Below are 27,110 nucleotides of genomic sequence, written 5' to 3' on the forward strand. Positions count from 1 at the left end.
ATTCTAGAGCCTAAAATTAGGTTTTGCTGCCTAAAAAGAAGCAATTAGACTATACCTGGACCTCAGTGCTAAAGGGCCTCATAACATTCTGATGATCTCTTATGGCTATGTTTGCAGCCTTGCTATAGGATAAGTAATTCTTATTGCAGTGTGTATTGTCTGTGGAGAGTGTCTTCCAGTCATGGCCCACCCACCCAGATAACTTGCAGGCGACACCTAGACGTCAGCTGAGGTAACAGTGTGCTGAAAATTCTAAGGCCCTCCTGTGATCTTTCCCCAATCGGGAACACCATCAGCGAAGCCTGTTGTCATCTCAATAACTTATCTGTAAAATGTGCTGAGCACGTTCTCAGCAAGTTTGGTCTGCAGCTGTTTAGCAGATCCTGAGCCGAGACTCCGCTCCCTGCAACACAATATCATCATATCAAGAGAGAAAATAGCCAGTGGTTTACTGGGAAAAGGCAATGCCTATATTAAGTGAACTTGTGAACCTGCTATTTCGCACACCCGATAACTTACATAGAAGGCGACACCCATCACAAAACACTTCCCCCTGTTTATTTTATTTATACCATGTTGAAGGATCAAATTATGAACACCTGATGTTAAACTGCAGATCCTATCCAGAGCTAGTGATGGGTCATCAAATGGGCATATTTAAATGGGAATACTAAACGTGATCCGCAGCTATCTAATGCAGCTGATTTTTATTTATTTCAGGTACTTGTATTGCGCCGTCAATTTACAGAGCACTTCACATATATGTATTGCACATTCACATTCCCTGTCCTGAAGGAGCTTACAATCTAAGGTCCCTAACTCACATTCATACATACACATACTAGGGCCAATTTAGACAGGGGCCAATTAAACTCCTAGCATGTCTTTGGAGAGTGGGTGGAAACCGGAGTACCCAGAGGAAACCCACGCAGGTACAGGGCAAACATGCAAATTCCAGGCAGGTAGATCTGATTCAGTCTTTAATTGGTTGACAAGGGTTACTTTGCCTGTTGCTTTTTACCTTATTTAATAAAGTTCAGCCCTATGCAAAAGACCATAGAACATTGTATTATCTTTCTCTGGGTTGATCACTTCACGTGAGTATTCCATGTGACTTTTTTTAAAGATCGAGGTACCACCAGATGTTCACTACTAACTTTGATAGCAATTTTTTTTTTTCTGCACTCCTCTTGAATTTCGAATTAACTTTGGGGCTTGACTTTTGAAGTAGACTTGACAAAGGATTGACGCCAGTATTGCAAAGAGTCAAACAAGAAACCAATAAACTAGTCCCAATAACAAATATATTATACAATAAACTAGTCCCAATAACAAATATATTATACAATAAACCAATAAACTAGTCCCAATAATAAATATATAAATATAGATGTGTGTGTGTATATATATATATATATATATATATATATATATATATATATATATATATATATACATACGCACGCACGCACACACAATTTTTTTGGACCACCTTCTATGGACTTTTATGGGCACCACAACACACGGGGAACCCCATGTAAGGCGGAGGTTACTACACAAATTATTTTTAAACTGAAGTTTGTATTGTGGCTTATGGGGAATGCCAATATTATACTCCTTGCGTGGGGGCACCAAAAAATAGCGCAAGCGGTTCAACCCTTTTTTTAAACACTTATTTATGACCTTGGTGGCGTTGAATCTAATATCTTTCAATACTGTTACCACTGGTGGATATAGCAGACTTTTCTTGATAATATATGTTTTAATGATTACGTTTTATGCTTGCCTAATATCCGCTGCTCTGTATTGTTGTATTTGGTCCTATTGTTAGTGCACTGTTCCTCTTGTGTCATGACGCCAATAGGGGTTCCTCTTTAGCCAATTCTTTGTAGCGTTTATAATTCTGCACCTTCTGCAGAAGAGGAAACTACGAAAAACATATCCGAGATACGCTACGCCGCCGTACCTTACCTGGCTTTAAATCGAAACCATAAAGAATTCGCGCCGTAAGTTACGGCGACGTAGTGTATCTCAAGCGGCGTAACGGCGCGGAATTCAAATCGGGGATTAGGGGGCGTGTTTCATTTAAATGAAGCGCGTCCCCGCGCCGAATGAACTGCGCATGCGCCGTCCCTAAATTTCCCGCCGTGCATTGCGCTAAACGACGTCGCAAGGACGTCATTTTTTTTAACATAGACGTGAATTCCGTCCATCCCGATTCACGGACGACTTGCGCAAAAAAAAAAATCAAAATAAACGCGGGAACGACAACCATACTTAACATGGCAAGTCTAACTATACGCCGCAAAACAGCAGCTTTAACTGTACGCCGGAAAAAGCAGACTAGAGACGACGTAAGAGAATGCGATGGCCGCGCGTACGTTCGTGGATCGTCGGAAATAGCCAATTTGCATACTCGACGCGGAAAACGACGAGAACTCCACCCAGCGGACCCCGAAGTATTGCATCTAAGATCCGAAGGCGTACGAAGACGTAAGCCTGTCGGATCTAACCCAGATGCCCTCGTATCTTGTTTTGAGGATTCAAAACAGAGATACGACGCGGGTAATTTGAAAGTACGCCGGCGTATTAGTAGATACGGCGGCGTACTCGCTCTGTGAATCTGCCCCATTGAGTTTGGGTGAATGGATAGTGATTTTCCCCTGAATATATGAGTTTCTGTCTGTACTAATTACACAGCACTGCAAGATATGTCCCAATCTTGTGTTTTATGTTTTTTATGGTGCATTAGAAAAACGTTGTAATCTAACGTAAAAAGCTTGTGTTGTGGTCCCTATAAAGTCCATGAATTGCAGTCCAAGACATTTTGTAAATCATAAAAATAATTGACATCAGGCAGAAGTTCCAATGAAGTAGGTTCAATTGGCCAGCTGGCAAGGAATTCAGGCAAGTTCAAAGAAATATGGTCTTGCAGGCCGTATTTATGTTATTTGACATATGTGTGTCCTTGAATTGTCTCCAAAAATTAGGTAGTAATACCACCCTGTAATTGTATTATATTTGCCAAGATCGATCAATAGCTCTTTTTGTATTGATAAGACTCCCTCACATCAAGGTTAGAAGACAACTGTCTTGGCATTAAAACTATTCTTCTTCATGCCAAGGTCAGAAAATGTTATTGAATTTTTGTCATGGAACTGTTGTTACCTCGACCTACAAAGCTACATGCTGCTTATATATACATACACACAGTATCTCACAGAAGTCAGTACACCCCTCACATTTTTTGTAAATAGTGTATTATATCTTTTCATGTGACAACACTGAAGAAATTACACATTTGCTACAATGTAAAATAGTACAGCTTGTATAAAAAAAATTCTGTCCCCTCAAAATAACTCAAACCACAGCCATTAATGTCTAAACTGCTGGCAATAAAAGTGAGTACACCCCTAATTGAAAATGTCCAATTAGCCATTTTCCCTGCCCGGTGTCATGTGACTCGTTAGTGTTACAAGATCTCGGGTGTGAATGGGGAGCAGGTGTGTTGATTCTATATAATAAGATACTCTGCAAGCTTTTAAAGCGGTAGTTCACCCCCCCCCCGACACATTTTACCATCGAGACAGGCATTGTAGCGCGAGCTACAGTATGCCTGTCCCGATTTTTTTAACCCCGGACTCACCTTGTAATCCGACATCGTAGATTTCGGCTCCCGCGGGGAATGGGCGTGCCTATGGAGAGGGAGGATGATTGACGGCCGGCCCTGGCACGTCACTCTCCCCGAAGACAGCCGGAGTAGGTCTCGGCTCTTCACGGCGCCTGCGCACAGGCTATGCGCACGCGTCGTGAAGACCAAGCCTATTTCAGCTATTTCCGGAGAAGCGTGACGCGCCAGAGCCGGCCGTCAATCATCCTCCGTCTCCATAGGCACGCCCATTCCCCGGTATCTTCGATGTACGACTACAAGGTGAGTACGGGGGTAAAAAATTCGGGACAGGCATACTGTAGCTCACGCTACAATGCCTGATTTTAAGGTAAAAGAAAAAAAATTTTTTTTTTTTTGGTCGATAGGGTGAACCCCCGCTTTAAGATGAAGTAATTTAACTGCTATACAATCATAATAATCATACATATCCGAAATAATATTAATGAGATGTAATAGACAAGGGTACAGTGCCAATATCTGCCACTGCACTTTAGGCCAAGCCATGACTATTGCTGTTCCATTGCCCAATAATGACCTCAGTGGTTACTATAGGCATGCTATTTGGAAAAGGGGTATGGCAATTGGGGAAGTTTGGCCATGAAGTCTGGGATAGTCAGGTACCACTAATAAAGTAAAAGTAAATAAGAGGGGCACAGAACAGGCTTTTCTGGCTAATAAACTTATAATATGGCATCTTATGGTGTATGCTGTTAGATGTTTAAGTGTATGTTCAATTTAGGTTTTAAAAGGCTTTAAAGCGTTGTAATACTTGTTCCACTTGAAGGAGCAACAGAGACACCTTTGGACAGTAGAATTGTCAGTCTGGGGGCAGAGAAGTGTTTGATGTACTGGCAGATTTAGATACATTCATTATTGAAGCCAAACTGCAGTTACACAAACGGTTAAAGCAACAGTTTTTTTTTCCCTTTGGATAAATGTTTTACATGAATAAAAAAGGCCGATCATTGTAAACACCCCTGTCAGTTTTAAATGGTTTGTCTCAACACATTTGCAGGACACCTTATTTTTATTTTTTTTGTTGAAAAGCAAGGGACTTAAAGCGGAGCTCCACCCTAAAGTGGAACTCCCGCTGATCGGAACCCTCCCCCTCTCCGGTGTCACATTTGTCACCGGAGAGGGGGGAGGGGGGTGCAGATACCTGTCTAAAGACAGGTATTTGCACCCACTTCCCGCCACACATTCTCGGGCAGTCTGTGTGCATGACGTCACCTCCCTTCCCCCCTCTGTTGTGTTCTGGGAACACTCGGCTCCCAGTACACAGCGGGAGCCAATCGGCAGGCGTAGCGTGACTCGCGCATGTGCCGTAGGGAACTGGGCAGTGAAGCCGGAGCGCTTCACTTCCCGATTCCCTCACCGAGGATGGCGGGGGGGGGGGGCAGCAGAGTGACGAGCGATCGCTCGTCCTCTGCTGCGGATGGCGCTGGACTCCAGGACAGGTAAGTGTCCTAATATTAAAAGTCAGCAGCTGCAGTATTTGTAGCTGCTGGCTTCTAATTTTTTTTTTTCAGCGCACATCCGCTTTAAAGAGGAGTTCCAGAAAAAAAGAAAAACCTGTAGCTGCTGACTTTTACTATTAGGGCACTTACCTGACCAGGCAATAAGTAGAGTCCTCACCCCAGCCAATTCTTGAATCGGCTCTCGGGTGCTGGTGCTTTGTGAATGGGCCGGCTGCGAAGGGAAAGATGGGGGCTAAACTTACGGCTCACTTTGCCATGGTAAACTGAGCTGAAAGTGGGAGCGGATATTTGTCAAATCCCCCCCAAGAGGTGCCAAAATGTGTCAGCAGAGGGGGGAGTAGGCAGACAAGCGGAACTTTCCCTAAGCTGGTCATAGCTGGATCGAATCGATTGATCCATGTATGGGCAGGGAAGTTGTACAGAAATAGATCTACCGATCAATATTTGTATACCTGCGCTCTCAGATTTTCCCTGCTTGATCGGTGCTGCGGGCTAGACAGTTTTTTCATCCAACCCTCTGGTTGAGCGGAAAAAACGATCATCTTACTGGCTAGATCACCAGGTGAAAAAAAAAAAAAGACAGACAGAAAAAAGAAAATGAATGCAGCCATCACATCCAGGAATTGGTAAATTGCAATTTATTAAATGTTTGCTTTTGGGTTTAATATTGCTTTAAAACCTAAAATAGCAGATACATGTTATAAAGGAGATGCAAAAGTGTTTAGAAATGTTGAGAAATGAGCGTAAACATCCCTGTACATGATAGACATATATATATACGGCTGCTACAACAAATTTGCATTTTTTCTTCTTGATTCTATATCTGAGAATAGGGTTTGTTCCCATTGTAGCTGCACATTCACTACACCAGCCCTTCACACAATATCGGAAAAACACATTGTAGCTGTGACAACACGTTTCTTAGGCTGTGAAAGAAGTAATAATGTTAATGTTTAGGTGAAGTATATGTGTGCTGTGTGGTTAAATATTAATTCATTTTTTTAGGCACACCAGTTTCCATCCATGTCAAAAAAAGCAGTTCGTAAAAGTTGTTGATGGGGGAGGGGTGTAATACTAATTGTATTGATGTACATAAAAAGTCAGATGCTTTAGTATGTGAGCAATTTAATTTTCAAAGGGAAATATGACAGTGCAATGCCTTAAAGTCTTCTGTGAAGATTATCAAACTAACATTATACTTCAACTTGTCTACCAATGACATTGATGACTCGCGCAACCTTTACATGATAAGAGGCAGTGGGCAGCTACTCATAAACTGCGTACAAAGGGCAGATGGGAATTTTGAATGGAAGCCATCCACGGGGTGCAGGTGCAGGCGCTGCCTCCCTGGATCCGATCCTGCATGACGGCCTTTGATCACACAAGCAGGCAGGCTTAGGAAATGCTACACCCACACTTCAGAGGACTGGTGACAGAGCATGTGACAAGTGACAAAATGAAAGTTCCTGTTTGTAGTGTGGCTGAGCTGAATGTAGCCAGGTGATCTCAGTGCAGCGAGAGAGACTCACCTGTTGTGTCTTTCAGTTCTCTAAGGAGCGCTATATTATGGATGGAGGGACCCCTGACAAGCTGAAGAAGGAATTGGAGGAGGAGCTGAAGCTGAGCAACGAAGATTTACGCAGTCATGCTTGGTACCATGGAAGGATTCCACGGCAGGTAAGGGATCCCTCATAAAATGTATTGCTTCTGCTTTACAAAGGTAATTGGAAGTAACCATAAAGACATCGCTGGTTTTCCTATACAGCAGGCTTGGGTGTATTGTTGTGACGTCAGCTATGGTGGAACTACAAGAAACAGCAGTTGAAGAACTACTGTATACTTTGCTCAACCTTCATGTCAGGCAGACCAGAACTTCACACATCAACCACTGGCTACTGGTCATGGATGATAGAGCATTATAGGCTAATCATGCCTACCCTTGGCTGGAAGGGAATGCTGAAACTTGTAGTTCCTTAGCTGCTGTAGAGCAGGGGTCTCAAAGTGGCGGCTCTCCAGCTGTTGCGAAACTACAAGTCCCATGAGGCATTGCAAGGCAGACAGTTGCAAGCATGACTCCCACCGGCAGAGGCATGATGGGACTTGTAGTTTCACAACAGCCGCAAGGCTTCACTTCCTGATTCCCTTACTGAGGATGGCGGCAGGCAGCAGCTGAGAGCCGACTGACAGATCGGCTTCGGCTTGCCGACATCGCGGGCGCCCTGGACAGGTAAGTTTCCATGTATTAAAAGTCAGCAGCTGCAGTATTTGTAGCTGCTGGCTTTTAATATATTTTTTTCAGGGGAACCTCCGCTTTTAGGAAGCTTATTCTATTTTGTGCTAATCTTAAAACTGGATAACGGTGATCTTTCCTACAGGTTCAATGGTTGGTTAGTTTTACAGCCTGAAGCCCAGATCAATGAAAGGGTTAAGCAGTCACTACCTTCCAACCTCTCCTCTATTGTACAGTGAACAGTATCCTGTAGGTGGAAAGGCCTATTATAAGCTACCTGTCAGTGAGCTCACCAGGCCAGTTTATCTGACCTATTTGTTCAACACACCTTCTAGTCAATGAGAAAATCTTTCTCTCCCTAGGGGGCATGACTGCTTGATGCTGACTTCTCTCCCTAGGGGGCATGACTGCTTGATGCTGACTTCTCTCCCTAGGGGGCATGACTGCTTGATGCTGACTTCTGATTATTCTGTAGCAGCACCAATCATAATTGCAATGAGCACTCACATCCCCTAGATTGGAAATATGTTATACTAAACTCCAGAGTGGAATAGGTGAAAAGCATCCTCCATCCTACACATACAACTGATCAGGAATTCATAAGTTCTGTAGTAGCTACAGACTTTGGCCCGTAAGTGTACCCTTGGCCAATGCTGACTCTTTTGCTGTATTGTCATTGGCTGTTTGCAGTGGCGGTGTGTTGTCATATTCTGCTCCCTATCGCAGAATGCTACGGAGGTGACGTTGCGGCCAACTGCGCATGCGCGATGCGTTCCAACCGCAAGTGCGATGCGTTCCAGAAGATTTACGACACTACCCACCAGTGAACCCATCAGAATATGTCACGGAAGTGACAAACCATAGACGTAGCGGGGTGGAGAGCATTACTTGCTCTATATACAATCACACATATACAAAATAAAAAATGTGGTGATAATTAATATCAAATCCAACAAATGTAATCTAGTCTGGCGGTAAAACAGCATTTTGTTTATTTTAAAATACATAATATAGGCTACCGTGACAGAGCAAAAACAGCCTATATTATGTATTTTAAAATAAACAAAATGCTGTTTTACCGCCAGACTTGATTACATTTGTTGGATTTGATATTAATTATCACCACATTTTTTATTTTGTATATGTGTGGTTGTATATAGGGCAAGTAATGCTCTCTCTTCCCCCCCCCCCCCCCCGCTCCATCTATGGTTTGTCACTTCCGTGGCATATTGTGATGGGTTCACTGGTGGGTAGTGTCGTAAATCTTCTGGAACGCATCGCACTTGCGGTTGGAACGCATGCGCAGTTGGCCGCAACGTCACTTGCGTAGCATTCTGCGATAGGGAGCAGAATATGACAACACACCGCCACTGCAAACAGCCATCTATGGCATTCTCTTGTTTGGTGGCATTTACAACTTTCCTGTTTAAGATCTTGTGAAAGTTTTCGTGTGACAAAGGACCCAAGTCTGCACAAAGAGCGTCACAATGCATGTGTGCCTTGGATTACAAGATGTCTAAACACAACTTGTATAAAACCTATAACAAATCCCCACTCCCCCTCAGCAGGAATGTGGATTTCATTGTGGTCCCTCTTATGGTATACTTGAGGTATCTGGCAATAAAGAAAGTAAACTTCTTTCAGGCCGGCATGCGTTGTTTCATGTCAGGTGAGAACATGATATTCGCTGATAAACTGCTGTGATAATCGTGCTTTCATTTTGATTTGTCAGGAATTGAAAGATATCTTGCAGCAAAAGGCGTGTAAATGTTACGCAAGTGTTTGGTCAAAGTGTATTAAGGAAGGAAAAAATGACCGAATGACATCATTTTAAGAGGACTATAAATCTTTTAACAGCTTTTTCATATCTATCTTATTTTCTGTAACTGCCAGGCATGTGTACAAGAATTTTAGTTCTCTTTATTGCATGGAAATTCTTTCCGCTGCGTTGTTACAAGAAGTGCAATAAAGGGGTTATAAAGGTTCGTTTTTTATTTTCGAAATGGGTTCGTTAAAGCTAGTGCATTGTTGGTTCACTTACCTTTTCCTTCCATTTCCCTTCTAAATGTTTTTTTTTCTCCTTTTGTCTGAATTTCTCACTTCCTGTTTCTCCTCAGTAAACTTGCCACCATCATCTGGCTGGGGGTTAGTCAGCCAGAACAGCTTACTGAGGAGGAACAGGAAGTGAGAAATTCAGACAAAGAAAACAAAAATTAGAAGGGAAATCAAAGGAAAAGGTAAGTGAACCAACAATGCACTAGCTTAAAGGAACCTATTTAAAAAATAAACTTTTACAACCCCTTTAACCACTTGAGATCCGCGCTATAGACGAAATACGTCCGCAGCGCGGTTCTCAAGTGCCAAGTGGCCGTTTAAACACGGCCTCTTTTGTGCATTACCCGCGCGTGCCACTGGGTGGCGCGCGGCGGGTAAAAACTGTCCCGGCGCATCGCCGAAGACCCGATGCGTGTACCTGGCGGCCGCGATGTCCGCCGGGTATACGCGATCGTCGGTGACACGGCAGGTGACAGCAGGGACGTGGAGCTCTGTGTGTAAACACAGAGCTCCACGTCCTGTCAGGGAGAGAGGAGACCGATCTGTGTCTCTTGTACATAGGGACACAGCATCGGTCCCCTCCCCCAGTCACCCCCTCCCCCCACACAGTTATAACACACCCAGGCTACACAGTTAACCCCTTCCTCACCCCCTTGTGTTAACCCCTTCACTGCCAGTCACATTTATACAGTAATTCGTGCATTTTTATAGCACGGATCGCTGTATAAATGTGAATGGCGCCAAATTTGTGTCAAAAGTGTCCGATACGTCCGCCGCAATATCCCAGTCCCAATAAAAATCGCAGATCGCCGCCATTACTAGTAAAAAAAAAAATAATAAAAAAAATCATAATTCTGTTCCCCATTTTGTAGGCGCTATAACTTTTGCGCAAACCAGTCGCTTATTGCGATTTTTTTTTTTTTTTTTTACAAAAATACGTCGAAAAATACGTATCGGCCTTAACTGAGAAAAAAAATAGTTTTTTAAAAAAAAAATTGGGATATTTATTATAGCAACAAGTAAAAAAAAAATATATTTTTTTTAAATTGTTGCTCTTTTTTTGTTTATAGCGCAAAAAATAAAAACCGCAGAGGTGATCAAATACCACCAAAAGAAAGCTCTATTTGTGGGGGGAAAAAGGACGCCAATTTTGTTTGGGAGCCACGTCGCACGACCGCGCAATTGTCAGTTAAAGCGACGCAGTGCCGGACGCTGAGATTTCGCCTGGGAACGAAGGGGGTTTATGTGCCCAGTAAGCAAGTGGTTAAAGCTGGTCAGGCAGGCAGTATCATTGCTGGCTGACCACTACAGGTTATCTATTGAGAAGAATGTTTACTGAATGGGGGAGCTGGGGTGTGAGCGAACCCCTGTGATTGGAGTGTTGCAACCAGAACTGCAAGTCTCAGCACTGACTGCCCTGTACAGGGGTGAGTGTAGGTCAGTTGTACAGAACTTTGCAGCCTAGACACATGGGACACACTTCAATTGTGTGGATTTATTTCTCTTATCGTCCATGGACGGACACAGCTCCTTAAATCTTGACAAGTGGGTTATGTTCCCTGTTTACAGGAGAGGACTAGGCAGAAACATGTTAAATAGTTAAATACATGTTACATTAACAGAGTTGAACAGCCCCGCCCAGGGGGCGGTCCCTCCAGACATAACCCTCCTCACTGCAGCTTGCAGCCTCAGTTTCGTTCTGCCTAGCAAAGGAGAAGGACGTATGGCTCCCTTTGGGCCCAGCGCCCTGAGGAGAAATTTTATTTTATTTTACTTTACTTTTTCTTGAAGAATCTTCTTTCAACTGTTGGCTGAGAGACAGGCTGGATATTATAGATCCTTGTAGTCTACTCAGTCCGACCAGCAAGCGTGGGCACACCTTTGCAAAGAGGCTTGGTCTGCCACGCCATACCCCATGACTCCTGGGGGGGCCGGTGAGCTTTGCTCCGAGGTCCACATATGACTGAGCTGTGGTGTTGTCTCAATCACAGTGGACCGGGCCGACAGCTACCTCCATTGCGGTTGTAGGTCTGTCAGGAATGCGTCAGCGAGTCCTCGCTCGGACGGGTAAGTACAGTCCCTCCTGCTTCGGTGGGTTGGTACAGCTGGGCATTCCTGGGGTTCGGGGGTCCCTTCCCCTTACTTCCCTGCTCCTTTCCCTTGCTGCATTGCTAACATTGCCGCTGTCAGGGGGGAGGGGGCCTTCCTGAGGGGACTGTTATCTGGCCTGTGTTTTTTCTTTTTTGTATTGGGCTTTCCTGTGAGGTAAAAAGCCCTGTGATGAGCACAGATGTTTATGATTATACTTCAGCAGACGCTGACTGATTGGTGACACCTGTAATGGTTTTGCTTTTTATGCTGTATCTGTGACTTGTCCTTAAATAAAACAGCCCTATGAGGCTTTTCCTGTTTAAATACAGGTCCCTGCAAAAGTTACCTCACGGTTCTTTTCCTCACAGGCAGCGCTGTGCAGTCTCCTCCTGAGGGAGTCCCCTGGTTACCCCTGGTCAGCGCAGCAAGTGAGTGAGAGGCCCTGAATAGGGCTCTAGGAGCTTTTGTCTATTTGTATGGACAGGTGTGCATATTATAATACACACTATATGTAAATATTGGAGTCAGTATCTGGGTCCTTCCCCACATGCTGGTGGTGGCAGCAGGTGTTAGCACCTGTGATTCCCACAGAGTTTTTGTTAGTCCTGGACACAGTTTGTGCCAGGGTGGGGGTGGACTGCGGGCGGGCGGTAAAAGAGTGCCCCCTTCCCCCGTTATCCCCTGGGGAATGCTCTGTTATGGAGCCATGGACTAGGTACCTAGTTAAAAAAAAAAAAAAAAAGGCAGAATAAGGCATTTATGGGTGCGCTTTTTACTGCTGCAAGGGACTCTCCTAAGCTGCATAGTGCAGCTGGGTTTCCGCTGAGGGCTCGGTCTTTTTTGGATCACACAAATCAGACTGCTGTGTAGGTTTTTTCCTTCTGTGCCCTTCTTTGATAATTTCTGAGATGCGGAATGAGAAAAGCCACTGAGGGCTTTTGTAGTCCCTCACCGCCGGGCGGGAACCCCTACTTGTATGGATCTGACTGATAGAAGATCCGAAGTACTGACCCGTTCCATGTTTACCATGCTGGGGTCTGGCTTGCGGCCTATTGTGGCCACTACACTGGGGTCTCAGTGGTCGCTGGCGCTATTTTTTTTGGGAGATTTTTCAATTACATTGAAAACTCCCATTGGCGCCCATTTTGTCGTAGCCACGCTATGGCGCAGCTTACATTGTGCTGGCCTTTTTCCTGTGGCCGCGTTCTGAACGCTCGGCGGCCATCTTGGAGTAGTCCTGACCCCTAGTGCTGTATACAACTCACAGAGTGAGCATTTTGCACCAGACAGTGGAGGAGCACCGACTCTCTCCTGAGGTTATTAGCCTAGCGGACCAGCTGGTCCAGGGCCTCATATAGGTCTGTGATGCTTCATTGAATGCTGCGCCCTTGTTATCCAGGGCGTCTGTTTCAGAATGGTTTTATGCACACGGTGGTGTAGTGCTTAACTCCATTACTTGGCAGCAAAAGAGTCATTGGTTCAAATCTGCACACTGACGCCAATCTGCCTGGAGCTTGCATTGTCGCTCCCTGTGTCTGTGTGGGTTTCCTCCGGGTACTCCGGTTTCCTCCAAAGACATGTGTGCATACACCTACATAATATACATACACACTATGTGTGTGTATTATTTAGGGGCAACCCTCCCAGGCCGTCAAAGGCCCAGCTGGGGGACTAATCTGTCCCTGGGTGCATAAGCCGATCACGCCGGCACCCAAATCCTGCCAATGTATATAGCCTTCCCTCCCTGTCTCTAGGTGGGAGGGGCGGCTTGCAGGTTCACAATTCAGTGAAACCTCCCTGCTCTCCGACTAGTGGGTCTGCGAGGTGGTCTCTTCGGAGTACTAGATAGGGTTTCCTCCTATCCACAGAACAAAGTTCTGTCCTTGTGTCTTCCCCTCCCGGCACGTCGGTCTGCCTTGGGCAGTGTGGGATTTGCTAAGCTGCAAGGTAATTTTACCTTTCCTGCAGGACGAGAGTTTTGGGGTTTTCTATGGGCCTCAGGCCCTAAATACCTTTGTGAACGTCGGGTAGTTCCGCATGGAATCCATTTGTTCGGTGGTAGCTGCGCTTCATCCGGGGGATGTCCTGACGTCCTCGGACATCAGGGACGCATACATGCATGTCCCGTTTTGCACATGTCAGTGTTTTTTTCTGTGCTTCGTGATGAGAGAAGGGTCTCTGTCAGCCTGTGGCCCTCCCTTTTGATCTGGCGTCAGCACCATGGGTTTTCAGCTAGGAGCTCGCACTTATTTGAATTTTGTTGGGACAGCGAGGCTTTGCCTCATTGGCTACTTTGACGACTTTCTTCTGAGAGCAGCTTCTGTCTCCGACCTAGTGGATAGGTTATTCCCATTCAGACCCTCCGAAGATTCGGGTGGATGTTAAACGTTTAGGCCAGAAAGTGTAGCTCAGTGGCAGCAAGCCTGCCCTACATGTGTGCGACCCAGGGTTCAAATTATGGGCATGCTAGGTTCCGACTCAGCGTTGGAGTATCTAGTGTTGATCCAGACTCCTCAGTGGCAAAGGTCCTTCTTCCCCTGGAGAAATTGCAGACTCTTCAGTCTGCGGAGAAGGTATTGGCATCACGCAATCGGTCTTCTCTCCGGGCGCCTGCTGGTTCAGGGTCTGTGGGTAGCCTCCTTCAAGGTGGTACTGTATGCCCAGTTCCACACCCTGGTTTTCCAGTGGAACTACTGTCCAGGTGGTAAAAATCTCTTGTCTCTGAAATCATTAGATTCCTGTGCGCCACCTAGTCAGAGTCTCTCTGAGTTGGTGACAGAGATTCCCGACTCTTCGGTCCGGGAAGTTGTTCCTTCCTTCCAGTGGTCGGTGTTTACGACGAATGCCAGCTCACGGGTTGTGAACCTGGAGGTTCACAAAACTGGGGGGTCCAGTCGGCCCTGAGTCGCTGGACTTGCGTGGACCTATGACCACACCTCCTTGAATGTGTCTGGTCTCGGTAGCTACCCAGGGTCGGGCCTGGCTAGTGCCTGGTGGAAGACCGCCTGGGAATACCAGGTGCTGTCTACTGTTCATTGTCCTACTATTTTAGGCGATCAGGCTATGCTTCTCCTTGTGGTCGACCAATCTGGTTTCAGCCGGACAACGCCACGGCCGTGGCTTCAGTCTACCATCAGGTATGCCGGCAGGCAGACTACTGGAGTCGCCAGATGCTGGACCAGGGCGACTGGTCTTTGTGCTTGGGGTGTTTCGGCTCCCTTGCAGGAGGTGAGCCTCACATGGCATGGATCTCCTGGCAGCTTGTCTCCGCCGCAAGGGTGTCAGTTAGTGGCCTGGTCTAGTGATCTTGTACAGACGCGTCAGTCGCGCTGGTGGCCCTGTGTTGTCTGTATCGGTGATTTTTTGCCATTCCTCCATGGTAGTTGCTTCCTCGGCCGCTCCACAGAGTGGATGCTGAGGAGATCCCGATGATTCTAATCGCTCCAGATTACTCTCGGCGTCCTTGGTACGCTGATATCGGGCGCCTGGTAGCGGAGGCACCCTGGCGATTGCCAGGGCAGGAGGTTCCTGTCTCAAGGTCCCATACTTCCTCCTGTTGTACAGTCACTGACTTGCTTAACATGGTTATTGGAAGCCAGACTTTAGGTGACCAGGGTCTGTCTGACTCGGTCATCTCAACAGGGCACCGTAGTCTTCTTCCGGAGGATCTACCGTCGCACCTCTCTTGGTGCGAAGGGATGGAGTGACGTCCACGGGCGTACTTTCAATGTCCAGGGTCCTGCTGTTTTTAAAGCTTGGATTGGATCTAAAAATTGCTTAAAGCACCGTTTGGGGGCAGATTTCAGCCTTGGCTGTGTTCTTTTAGTGGCCTTTTTGCGGCCCGTTCCCTGGTGGGTCCCCTTTTTTTGTGTGCAAGGGGTTTGTCATATACTTTCCCCTCTTGGCCCATCTCTTCCCCCATGAGTTTTGACTCTGGTGCTCTCGGTTCTTCAGGAACCTTCCTTTTGGAAACATCAGAGAGATTTTCTCTTGACACTATCTCAGAAGGTGGCCCCTTTAGTGGCCTTTACCTCTGTTAGAGGGGTTTCTGAGTTGGCGGTCTTGTCTTGCAAGCCGCCATGCTTGATCCCCCATAAGGATTAGGTGATGGTGCGCCCGCGACCTTCCCTTCTTCCGAAGGAGGTTTCGGCCTTTCATACTTTAGGCGTGGTACGCGCTTTGCGGGTATACCAGCCTACTACGGCTCCATTTCGGAGCTTCTGACTCTCTTTTGTGTCGGTGTCTGGTCCACAAAAGGGCCTGGCGGTCTCGTCGACCACCATTTCTCGGTGGATCGGGCAGGCCGTCATACAGGCCTATGCTCCTAAGGGCGGGCCCCCCTTTCCGGTCACGGCACTTTCGACCAGGGCAATTGGTGCTTCCTGGGTTTTTTTTTTTTTTTTCTTCCCGACATCATGCGTCGGTCTCACAGGTGTGCGAGGCGGCGATTTGCTTGTCCGTTCACGCTTTTTCCAGAATTTACATGGTTGCTGTGAGTGCATCTTATGATGTTTTTTTCAGCCGCTAGTTTTTGCCGGCGGCTGTTTAAAGTTGCACCTCCTCCGTTGAGGAGCTCTGCTTGTTTTGGGGTGAAGTTAAAATTGTTTTTACTGATATATTTCCCACCCCTCGTTTTTTGACACTGCTTGGGGACGTCCCACTTGTCAAGATTTAAGGAGCTGTGTCCGTCCATGGACGATAAGAGAAAATAGGATTTTTTGTACTCACCGTAAAATCCTTTTCTCTGAAGTCCATGGACGGACACAGCTCCCACCCCTCCTTTTTAGGTTTGTACTGCTTGTTACGAACTGAGGCTGCAAGCTGCAGTGAGGAGGGTTATGTCTGGAGGGACCGCCCCCTGGGCGGGGCTGTTCAACTCTGTTAATGTAACATGTATTTAACTATTTAACATGTTTCTGCCTAGTCCTCTCCTGTAAACAGGGAACATAACCCACTTGTCAAGATTTAAGGAGCTGTGTCCGTCCATGGACTTCAGAGAAAAGGATTTTACGGTGAGTACAAAAAATCCTATTTTTTGCAGCACACATAAAAAAATAGCTTCACTACTCCAGCATAGACCTTTGAGTATCCGGTGAGTGTGACATGGGTATGTACTATTTTTTATTACATGGTGTAACCTAGAGGATTTAAATAGCCCTACGATCTATTAAAGGCTTGGAAAGAATAGGATATAGAAGTGGTCAGTGTGTAAAGAAACATGAATAGGAGACCGTATATTGATTTTCTTATGATCTCTCTGTATTGTGTAAATACAATGTATCCATTTGATGTGAAACAGGCAAACACTGTAGCGGCCCCGCTGTAATCTGCCAGACACAGCTGCAAGTGCCTGCGACCTCTGTGTACAGCAAATCACTGTAATGGCCTTGAGGTCATTATAAAGGGTCAGACCACATTCCCATGACACACCCACCAGTATTAAAATGTGACAGGCCATGGGACAGGCATTGGCCTCTAAAGCAATGTTCTCTAGTGATTAACAGTGTCACTGAGGTCATCTAAAAGCATATTAAAGCATATCGACCAGCTGTGCCTACTTTATAATCATAACCGCTGAGGTTTCCTGCTTTTCATCTACAAATATTACTTGTATCTCTACATCAAGCACAATAAACTTACCAGGCTTCAAGCAGGTATACATACTATTTCCTGAAAAGCAACCCCCTGACATGCTGACCATTTCATGCACAGATGTCCTGATGAAGTAGCGAATGAAATCGCAAAAAATTGTGCAAAAGCTAGTTTTCAAATCGCACTGCTTGGAATCAAGCATATTAAGATGGTGCCATAGAAAGGTGCGATTTGTAAGTCGCACGTTGCACCGGTGTGAACAGGGGCTAAAAACTCCCAAACCTGAATTCTAACACTTATCTTAATCCTTTAGGCTGGGTTCACACATATGCGGCCACAGATTCGTGCCTGGGGTCCAGTGCGTGTCTGTTCACGAGTTCAGGTGTGATTCAGGTCTGAATTTGTGCCTAAATTCACACCTGAACTGAACCAAACACGCACCGGACCCTTTTTCAATCCAGACCGCGGCCATCCCTGACATGTGTGAACTGGCTTCATTGAGAGTCGGGGGAAAACTTGCCTGTCATGCGAACTGGATGCGGCTAAATCCGAATTCAATTTGCATATGTGTGAACCCAGCCTAAAGCATATCTAAACCTAAGAACAAACATTTACTATATTGCAGTTTACCCGTCATTAGAAGTGCTTCAGTTTTTTTTTTTTTTTTTTCAACTTCCTGCCAGTAACCCATTTCCTGTCATAAGGTGACAACGATCACTCATTGTATCCAACCAAATTCGAACATTCGTTGGCTAGGGATGGTTTGCCCACATCATTTTCAGGGGCCTAAAAGGCAAGGGGTGCAGCTTCCAGCCGCACTGCCAGTAGCCAGTCAAATTCTATGGCAGACTGAAATACGCAGTGGCTGGATGCTGCAACAAGCAATACTTGTGTTTAGGGCCATATGCATTCAACATGAGCTTAGCATTGCTTTGTCCTTCGAGAAGATTCCCCCATGAATCAGGGATCTAGAGTCTCTCTATACCAGGCACTGAGATCCCAGAGCCAGAACACACTGATCTAAGAAAAGATAATAACGAACAAAAGCGATTTCTGCAGAATCTGTCAAAGACATTCTTTCATTTAATTTCTTATCTAGAGATTTCATAGATAAAGGGGGAAAATGTATCAACCCCATTGCAAGGCAAAGCAATGGTAAACATGAGATGCATGTTAAGATTTATTCCAAGGTTACAGCCTCCGTCATAAATTCCTCTTCTGGCTGCTCTGAAGTCCACACTTGTGATTGCATTAAAGGAGTTGTAAAGAAAAAAAATGTTTTGCCTAAAATGAATGTCTGCAAGGTAGACAGACAGAATAGTGTAATGATTCTGTTAAAAAAACTAGTAATTACCTATTAAATTCCTTCATCTATATCGCCTCCGGCGTTCTAGTTTCTGTTCTCTCATTCACTTCCTGGTTTGCGGCGCTCGTTCATGTAAGAACTACATTTCCCAGTATGCATTGCGGCACGCCCAGTAATTCACACCTCCTTGAAGTCTCTAACACGTAGAGAGCGTCCTGCAGCACAGATGTAGTTCCCAGGAGGGGGTGAGCACGTCACTGACCACCGCAGTAAAGCCTCCCATCACGGTGGTCAGTAAAATCAGACAAGCAGGAAGTGAACAGAACAGAGAAGAAATAAAGCAACTTCTGAGCAAAAACGAACAATGAGGAAGTGAAAAGAGGAATGTCTGCAGGTAAAGGATGCTTATTATGAAAAAAAAAACATTTCCTTTACAACCCCTTTAAACCTGACCTTGATCATTTCTTAATTCTGCGTCTGTCTGTCGAAATCTGACTTTGAACCTTGTAAACTGTTGCACTTGTCTGCCCAGGAATACAGACACACAGATATAGAAACCTGTCGCAGAGACTTTGCTGAAGAAGGCACATCTGTATTTGTGAATTATTGTATTGCTAATTTGCTTGATAAATGCCCTCCATGGTGTTTAATATTTCCATATGCACAATACCCTTAGACTGAGGTTATATTTACAACTTGGATCTTAGAACTTTACCTAATAATTACTCATCTCAAATTGTGTAGCTTTGAGTATATAGCAGATATTGCGTTTCTGGTTATTAATGTGTTTTGTCTTCTGCAGGTGTCTGAAAGCTTGGTGAGGAGAGATGGAGATTTCCTGATCAGGGATTCTTTGTCCAGTCCTGGAAACTTTGTGCTTACCTGTCAGTGGAAAAATCTTTCACAGCATTTCAAGATAAATAAAGTCGTCATTCGGCTAAATGAAGCTTACAGTCGGATTCAGTACCAGTTTGAACATGAAAGCTTTGACAACGTCCCTGCATTGGTTAGGTACTATGTGGGGAACCGCAAGCCTGTGTCCCAGCAAAGTGGAGCCATCATTTTTCAGCCTATTAACAGAACTGTTCCACTTAGGTGTATAGAGGAGAAATATGGAACATCTCCCATTAGACGCTTGGAACTGGGCGCTCCGGATGGAAAAGCTGAAACTCCAAAAAGGCTGAGTTTAAACATTGGCCATGGACAGATCCTGCTGCAGGAGCAAAACCTGATACGGACCAGTCTGCTTAGGTTAGTAGATGAAGGGTTCCCTTTGACCCTTGGAAGAAAACCCCAGTTGCATGTATGCTGCTGCCATGCCCTAGTCTTACCTACTTGATACAAAGTTGATTATGCAAAAAATAGAGGGTTGGTTTTGTTTTTTCTACGAGAAAGTTGGATTTCCACATAGGTAATGAGCAGTCAACAATTCAGAGGTTGACTTGTGATATAAAACTACTTGGCATTGTGTGATGTTTTTTGGAACAGCTTTAGTGAGGAGCTGGAAAATGCTGGAAGCATTCCAAAACAAGATGATTGGCTGGAGGTCGAAATAGGGGAATCCTTGTCGCATAGCTCAGGTTTCAAAGGTTCTTACTAGAGATGGACTAAAATATTGGTGGTCGAAAATGGGGTGGTCAGCATTTTACCGATGGAGAAAAAGGTGACGATAATGGCGCCGAAAGGGCACGCAACGTAACATGTTCAATGCATTTCAACGGGGAGCTATGTATTTTTTTTTTTTTTTTTTTTTAACTGACCAAAAATTCAGCAAGCAATATTTTTAACACCACAAAGGAAGCGCAAGGGACCAGTGTGAAGAAGTACAGAATTTAAAGGGTTGCCTTTTTCCTGAGCTTTTCTTGCACTAAAGGTGCCAATAATGGCCGACAATAAATTCATATTCATTTAAATTTATGATATGAATTAAAACATCAAATATAATACAATTCTATATAAACAAAATAATATATATTTAAAACTGTAATTTCTGGTTTCGGCCAAGTGCATCCTGAATTTTCGGTTTCAGTACCTTTAGAGTTATACTGATGGTCTAGTTCTGAGGTCTTTTGTTTTATGTGTTTTGTGCAACATCTGGTTCTCAGGCTGTTCTTTATTGTTTGTGTTTCTTTTTGTTTAATGCTGAAAATTAGCCGCTTAAGACCCGGACCATTATGCAGGTAAAGGAACTGGCCCCTTTTTGCGATTCGGCACTGCGTCGCTTTAACTAACAATTGCACGGTCGTGCGACGTGGCTCCCCAAACAAAATTGGCATGCTTTTTTTTCCCACAAGTAGAGTTTTCTTTTGATGGTATTTGATCACCTCTGCGGTTTTTATTGTTTGTGCTATAAGCAAAAATAGAGCGACAATTCTGAAAAGAATGCAATATTTTTTACTTTTTGCTATAATAAATATCCCCAAAAATACATATATAAAAAAAATGTTTTCCTCAGTTTAGGCCGATTACGTATTCTTCTACATATTTTTGGTAAAAAAAATATCGCAATAAGCGTTTATTGATTAGTTTGCGCAAAAGTTAGAGCGTTTACAAAATAGGGCATAGTTTTATGGCATTTATATTAATAATTTTTTTTTTTTTACTAGTAATGGCAGCGATCAGCATTTTTTTTTCAAGACTGTGACATTATGGCGGACACTTTTGACACTATTTTGGGATCATTGTAATTTTTACAGCGAACAGTGCTATAAAAATGCACTGGTTACTGTAAAAATTACACTGGCAGTGAAGGGGTTAACCAGGAGGGGGCACTGTAGGGGTTGTGTTCTAAGGGAGTGTTCTTACTGTGGGGGGGGGGGGTGGCTGTGCATGTGACGTCACTGATCGTCGTTCCCTAACACAGGGAACAGACGATCAGTGACAGCCACACTAGGAAGCACTGTTAGTTTACACTTACCTCTCCCCCGTTCTTCCTCTCTGTGACCCGATCGTGGGACACCGGCAGCGATCGGGTCCGCTGTTCCCACGGGGACGGTCACTGAGATGAGGACCGGGTCGCGAGCACGACCCACGGCTGGGCTCTTAAAGGGGACATACATGTACGCCCTTGTGCCCAGCTGTGCCATTTTGTCGTTGTATATCGTAGTGCGTCGGTCCTCAAGTGGTTAATAATGTTTAAAAAATAATAAATAATTACAATTTTTGTTTCAGTGCCCCTCTAGTTCTTACTGAATTAGGGGCCTCGGTCAAGAAGTGACCAGAGTATTACAAAGTAAAAACTCAATTCACAGCCATATGTTCTTGTATTTCACTTATATTTGTGACTGGATTATTGCCTAACAACGGTAAATGTGCATTTACTGTTGACTTCTGTATCGGTTTTATTTCCAAAACCATTTTTTTTTTTAAAGTGGGTTCTCTGTACAATGTCCACAGTAAGCATTTAATTTAGTGTGATTTTAGCTAAATGTATTTAATATGTTATTGTAGTATGCCCTGGTATCTTTCAATGCTATATTATGTGTGATTGTATTATTTAATAATAATATATGTGTATTGTATTTTATTAGAAATAAAGAGAAGAGTGGCAGCCACCCAACTTGTTTGGATAACATGCGAGAAAAGAAACGACCATTAAATTCTTACCAATCAGAAAGCTACTTGCCACTAGGTATGTTTCCCTCCCTCTTTTTGCTTTTCAATGGCTGTATTTCACAGTGTTTTGGCATACAGCCTTCTTGGGTGGGAAAAGATTTATTTGGAAATATCTTATATTGGCACCTCAATGATTGGGACAACAGATCTATCTCATCCATATTGGAACTAAAATACAACTTTTATTGATCAAAGAATTTGAAAATTGAAACAAAAGTTTATTAGGATGTATATATTTGACTGCAGGTCTTAGATGTTTTAAGGCAAACTCATAATAAAAAAGCTACAAGAACCATTTAATTGGTGAACTGATTGACATGTAGCTCATTATTATTTGCCTTTGAATATTACAAGTAAATTAAAAACTAGAACCCAACTTCTGTCAATTAAGCTGGTCATAGATGGGTCGAAATTTGCCCGGTTCCTGAATTTAAATCAATCTGTGGCCATTCCCACTAGAGAGAAGCCAATATAACGATCGGCTTCTCTTGAACTGGAATGATGGAAAATGTTCTTTCACTCAGTGCATTTATTATATTATTATTATTATTATTATACAGCGCCAACAGTTTGCGCAGCACTTTACAATATAAAAGGGAGACAATACACCAACAGTACAATTCAAAACAAGAGTGTTAGAAGGGCCCTGCTCCTGCGAGCTTACATGCAGCCAATCAGCTGCAGAGTTTTCTGACAGCAGAGGAATCCCACTGTCAGAATACAGTAGGGAAGCCAGGAGGATTCTTCCACCCACCTAGTTTTGTATGGGTGGGGGAAATCACATTTATTTTTCTTTCAGCTGGCTGGCTGATCAAAAAAAACAAAAAAAACGATTCATCTGTGGCCAACTTTAGATGGTTTAGTGATACAGCTTTGTTGTGCAACTAAAATGTAGCTGGTGGGACAAAGCTCTTATTCCAGTGAGACACATTGCAAGCCTTAAAAGAAAAGTGTAGAGATTTCTGCTCTGTTAAATCCAATCTTCACAAAAACTATCAACTGATTCCAAAAATGTCAACAAAACTATTTGGCCGTAATCTGGTGTATGTGGTTCCAAAAGAAGGAAGAAAAGAAAAAGGCGCACCAGCCTAGTGTGTTACCGTTATACCAATTTAATAGAATAAAAATATATAAAAAAACTACTCACAAGGAAACAATCACAATAGGCTTATTGACAAACGTTGTAGTGGATAATCCTCAAACCACACTCCAAATGGGGGGATGAGGGTATGTCACTGCCGGCTGACACGTTTCGAGGCTCCAAAGACCTCTTCATCAGAGCCCAACCCTCTCAAACACATACAGTATGGAAGCCATATATCTTTTACACAATTGCCCATCGCCCCCCTCAAGTGGAAATTATATACAGTCCTCTTGCCCTCTTGCAAGAGGACCAATATCATTATTGGTGGTTGAGAGGCTGGTGGTGAAGAATGTGACTAATTATAACTCCCCAACTCGGGTCAATAAGATTAAAGAAACATGCCACACTGTGTTTACCGTCTGAAAGCTAGATTGGGCTTACCCTGCACGCTGTGTCATGGGACAAGAATGTCCTATGACAGAGAGGGGCAGGTTTATTTCGCCCCCAGGGTACAAAGTGTGGTGGGCTACCCAGGTTTAAAGGAAGTTCAAATGGTGAAGCTTAAGGACAGGGCATTCTAGTCAACAGGGGATGTTTTCTGGTGTCCATGGGGACCTGGCAACTAGACTAGTTCATGCCCAATAACCATCCTATAAAAAAATATTAATTTATTGATTTTCTTTCAGGCTGCAGACAACCATACTTGTCACCTGGAAATGATGGGAAGTTGACACCCAGGCCAAATGTGTTCCGGACAGGAAGTGAACCCACTCTAAGCCCAACGGAAATTCGAAGGTTCAGCAGTGAAGCTCATTCTGCTGAAGCTTTAAGGGGATCAGACAGTCAACTGTGCCCTAAACCTCCTGCAAAGCCAAGCAAGGCACTCTGTATGAAACAGCCACCATCACCTACAGTCTGGCAAAACTCAGAGGCAAATTACTGCGAACTTCATCCTAATCCTCCTGATGACTGTGGATGGTCAAGGACACATTCCTCCCACAGTAGCTTTGTAGAAACCCCAAAAACTGGTGAGGAGGATACATTCTCTTTCAGTAACTCAGAGATAAGCATCCTGGGATTTGAAGACTGTGTGTCTCAATGTTCAACAGAACTGATTGACAAGAGGGATGGAGTAGAGTTTACTAGGCCAGTGTATGAGACTGAATCTTCTTTAAAACCCAATGAGTTTGAGTCACTTCTACTCGCCCCAGAAAACAAACCTCTAGAAACAGCCCTGCTTAGACGAGCCAAAGAACTTTTCACCAACAATGACCCAAGGACTATTGCCCAACACATACTCAGAATGGACTGCAAGGTAAATAAGTGCAACTTTTTCATTTACAAACCCACAAGAAATGCTAAACAAACACACTGTGAGTAAAGACCATGACAATTATTGTTACTCATCTCCAATCTGTGATGTCAAATGGAAGGTTTTCATAAATGTACCAGGCAGTAATTTTGCAAGATCAGGCATTCTTTGGTTAATGTGCTTATAACTGCCATCTACAAGATTCCTGGGTGTAATCACTAATTTATGACTGGTTAACAGCTGTAATTCTGGATGTGACCCTTTTTTTTTTTTTTTTTTTAAAGCGGGGGTTCACCCCCCAAAATTTTTTTTAACATGACATTCAGCCGAGTTGTCAGAATGACAATCGGCATTTTTTTTTAGTGCAGCACATACCATATTTTCACCGCCGCTTCCGGGTATGTAATCTGCGGGACTGGGCATTCCTAAGTGATTGACATCCTTCCGACCGGCGCATATAGCACGTCACTAGTTGCCGAAAGAAGCCGAACGCCGGTGCGCAGGCGCCGTATAGAGCCGACTCGCATTCCGGCTTCTTTCGGCACTTAGTGACGCTCTGTATGCGCCGGTGAACCCCCCGCTTTAAGGATGCAGACAAACGACTCCTACAGCCAATTTCTTAAATTTTTGATGTCTGACACTGATAATTTGTTATCAAATCTAGTAAAACAAGAGTCAGAGTAAAGCCTAGCACATACGGGCTGAATCTTGGGTGGCATCGGCCGGTTCAATAGAAACTGACCGGCATTTTCAGCCCATGTGTACTGGAGTCGGTCCGACAGAAGCCGGCTGTTTAGACGGCTTCTGTCAAAGGGGCATGGCCAAAAAAGGTCTGCCGATCAGCACTCTCGGCCAATGGCTGAGAGCACTTACCGGAGTGTTCAGGCGGGGGGGGCATCTCCTGTCAGAAAACAATAGAACAGCAGGGACGATCTCTGTACTAATGTCGGATAGTTAGTACAACGGCTCCTTCTGAGCAGTCGGTTATTTTTCGTTCAGCCCTGCTGGGTTGAACGAAAAGAAACTACTAGTGAAAAAAATGATCAAAGTTGGGTATTCCATAATTCCAATGTACAGTTGCCACTTGTGACCCCATTGGAAAATTTGTCATCAAGAAAGAGAGTAATTTACTTAATAAATCTAAAACAATGTCCTCCATATGCAAGGAAACCAGAAAATTGTATCACAATAATTTCCCTTTTTCGTGCTTATTCATGTAGTGATAGTGCTTGCACCAATACCCACCTACACGACAAGCTTAAAAAGAGAGGAATGATGACACTACAGCATGCTACATAACTGTACCATGACTGAGGGTGGGTCTGTATGCTGCTATGGATAGACACCAGTAAAGAAAAAGTATAGTATTTAATACAGTGTTCTGGTTTCCTGGTGCCTACATGGCAGCATACTAGCGATAAATAACTAGCTGACAGGGAATGATGCAGCGATTTATTGGTTTCACACGCTGTAAGATTTTGACTAAGCAATTTAGAACAATGTATTACTAGTGCCAGCCTTCTCACCCTTATTGTATTGATTATAGATATTTATATACCGTATATACTCGAGTATAAGCCAAGTTTTTCAGCCCTTTTTAAAGGGCTGAAAATACCCCCCTCGGCTTATACTGGAGTCAGTGTACCTGAAGGACCGTGAGCATCTATTGTTTAAAAGTCGCGACTTCCCCCTGGTCCCTTGATCCCGTGATATGCATTTCCCAGCAGACACTGTGTTCAGTGTTCCGCCTATCAAGGATATCCTCTCATCCTCGGACAAGAGAACGTCCGTGATAGGCGGAACACTGAACAGTGTCTGCTGGGAAATAGAGGCAGAGGATGAGAAGACGTCCGTGATAGGCTGCTGGGAAACGCCTATCGCGGAACGGGACCATGAGGAGACCGACTTTTAAGCAATGAATGGACGCCCGCAGCCTGTAAAAATTTTAGGTGCACTGACTCGAGCACATGGAGGCTGCAATGGGCACATTGAGGCGTGCAAATGGGCATTGTTGACCCTCTTTTCCGCTTACAGTGGCTGCTGCATTCTCACCCTAGGCTTATACTCGAGTCAATACGTTTTCCCAGTTTTTTGGGGTAAAATTAGGTACCACGGCTTATACTCGAGTATATACGGTAGCTCTGAAAATGTATGCAGCACTTTATTGTACATTCATTCACCCCAGTCCCTGCCCCTAAGGAGGGCACAGCTGCTATGACCTAAAACCTAGGAAGCGTAAAGAAAAATGTGCTACCCCAAGCCCATGACTTACTGCCCAGCCACAACACAGGGTGCAGGTTCAGTTTGTGCCACAAACAGTACAAGGAATCTTAAATTGCAGATAAAACTCCATCTTTATTTCCATAAGTTAAAAGATGGACAACAGCACAGACAGACAGTGAGGTTTTTGTGTTTCACGTCTTGCTGACACTTATAACTAACAAGTGTCAGCAAGACATGAAGCACGTCAAGCTCGCTGTCTGAGCAGTTGTACAGCTTTTAACCTATGGAAACAAAGAAGATGGAGTTTTAGATGCAATTTGAGATGAGCGGTCAATCATCCTTATTCCTTGTATTGTTTAAAGCCTAGGCAGCTTGCATCACATGGTCTTTGGCTACCAGTAAATCTCGAAGGTGTTTTGCATTACACACTGTTCATATAAATAAGCGAATAAAA

The 27,110-nt window shown here is 44.3% G+C and overlaps 1 protein-coding gene across 2 annotated transcripts in view; it reads left to right on the plus strand.

Annotated features, from left to right (window-relative positions):
• Positions 1 to 27,110, plus strand: part of BCAR3 (BCAR3 adaptor protein, NSP family member) — a 173,088-nt gene that overhangs the window by 134,803 nt on the left and 11,175 nt on the right. For both annotated transcript variants that reach the window (XM_040360002.1, XM_040360003.1), the window contains 4 exons: positions 6,694 to 6,825; positions 19,225 to 19,673; positions 21,953 to 22,053; positions 23,808 to 24,436. In XM_040360002.1, the coding sequence (XP_040215936.1) occupies positions 6,694 to 6,825; positions 19,225 to 19,673; positions 21,953 to 22,053; positions 23,808 to 24,436 (1,311 nt within the window). The remainder of the gene's footprint in view (positions 1 to 6,693; positions 6,826 to 19,224; positions 19,674 to 21,952; positions 22,054 to 23,807; positions 24,437 to 27,110) is intronic.

The sequence above is a fragment of the Rana temporaria genome, chromosome 7 (assembly GCF_905171775.1).
Source record: "Rana temporaria chromosome 7, aRanTem1.1, whole genome shotgun sequence".
Classification (NCBI taxonomy): Eukaryota; Metazoa; Chordata; class Amphibia; order Anura; family Ranidae; genus Rana; species Rana temporaria.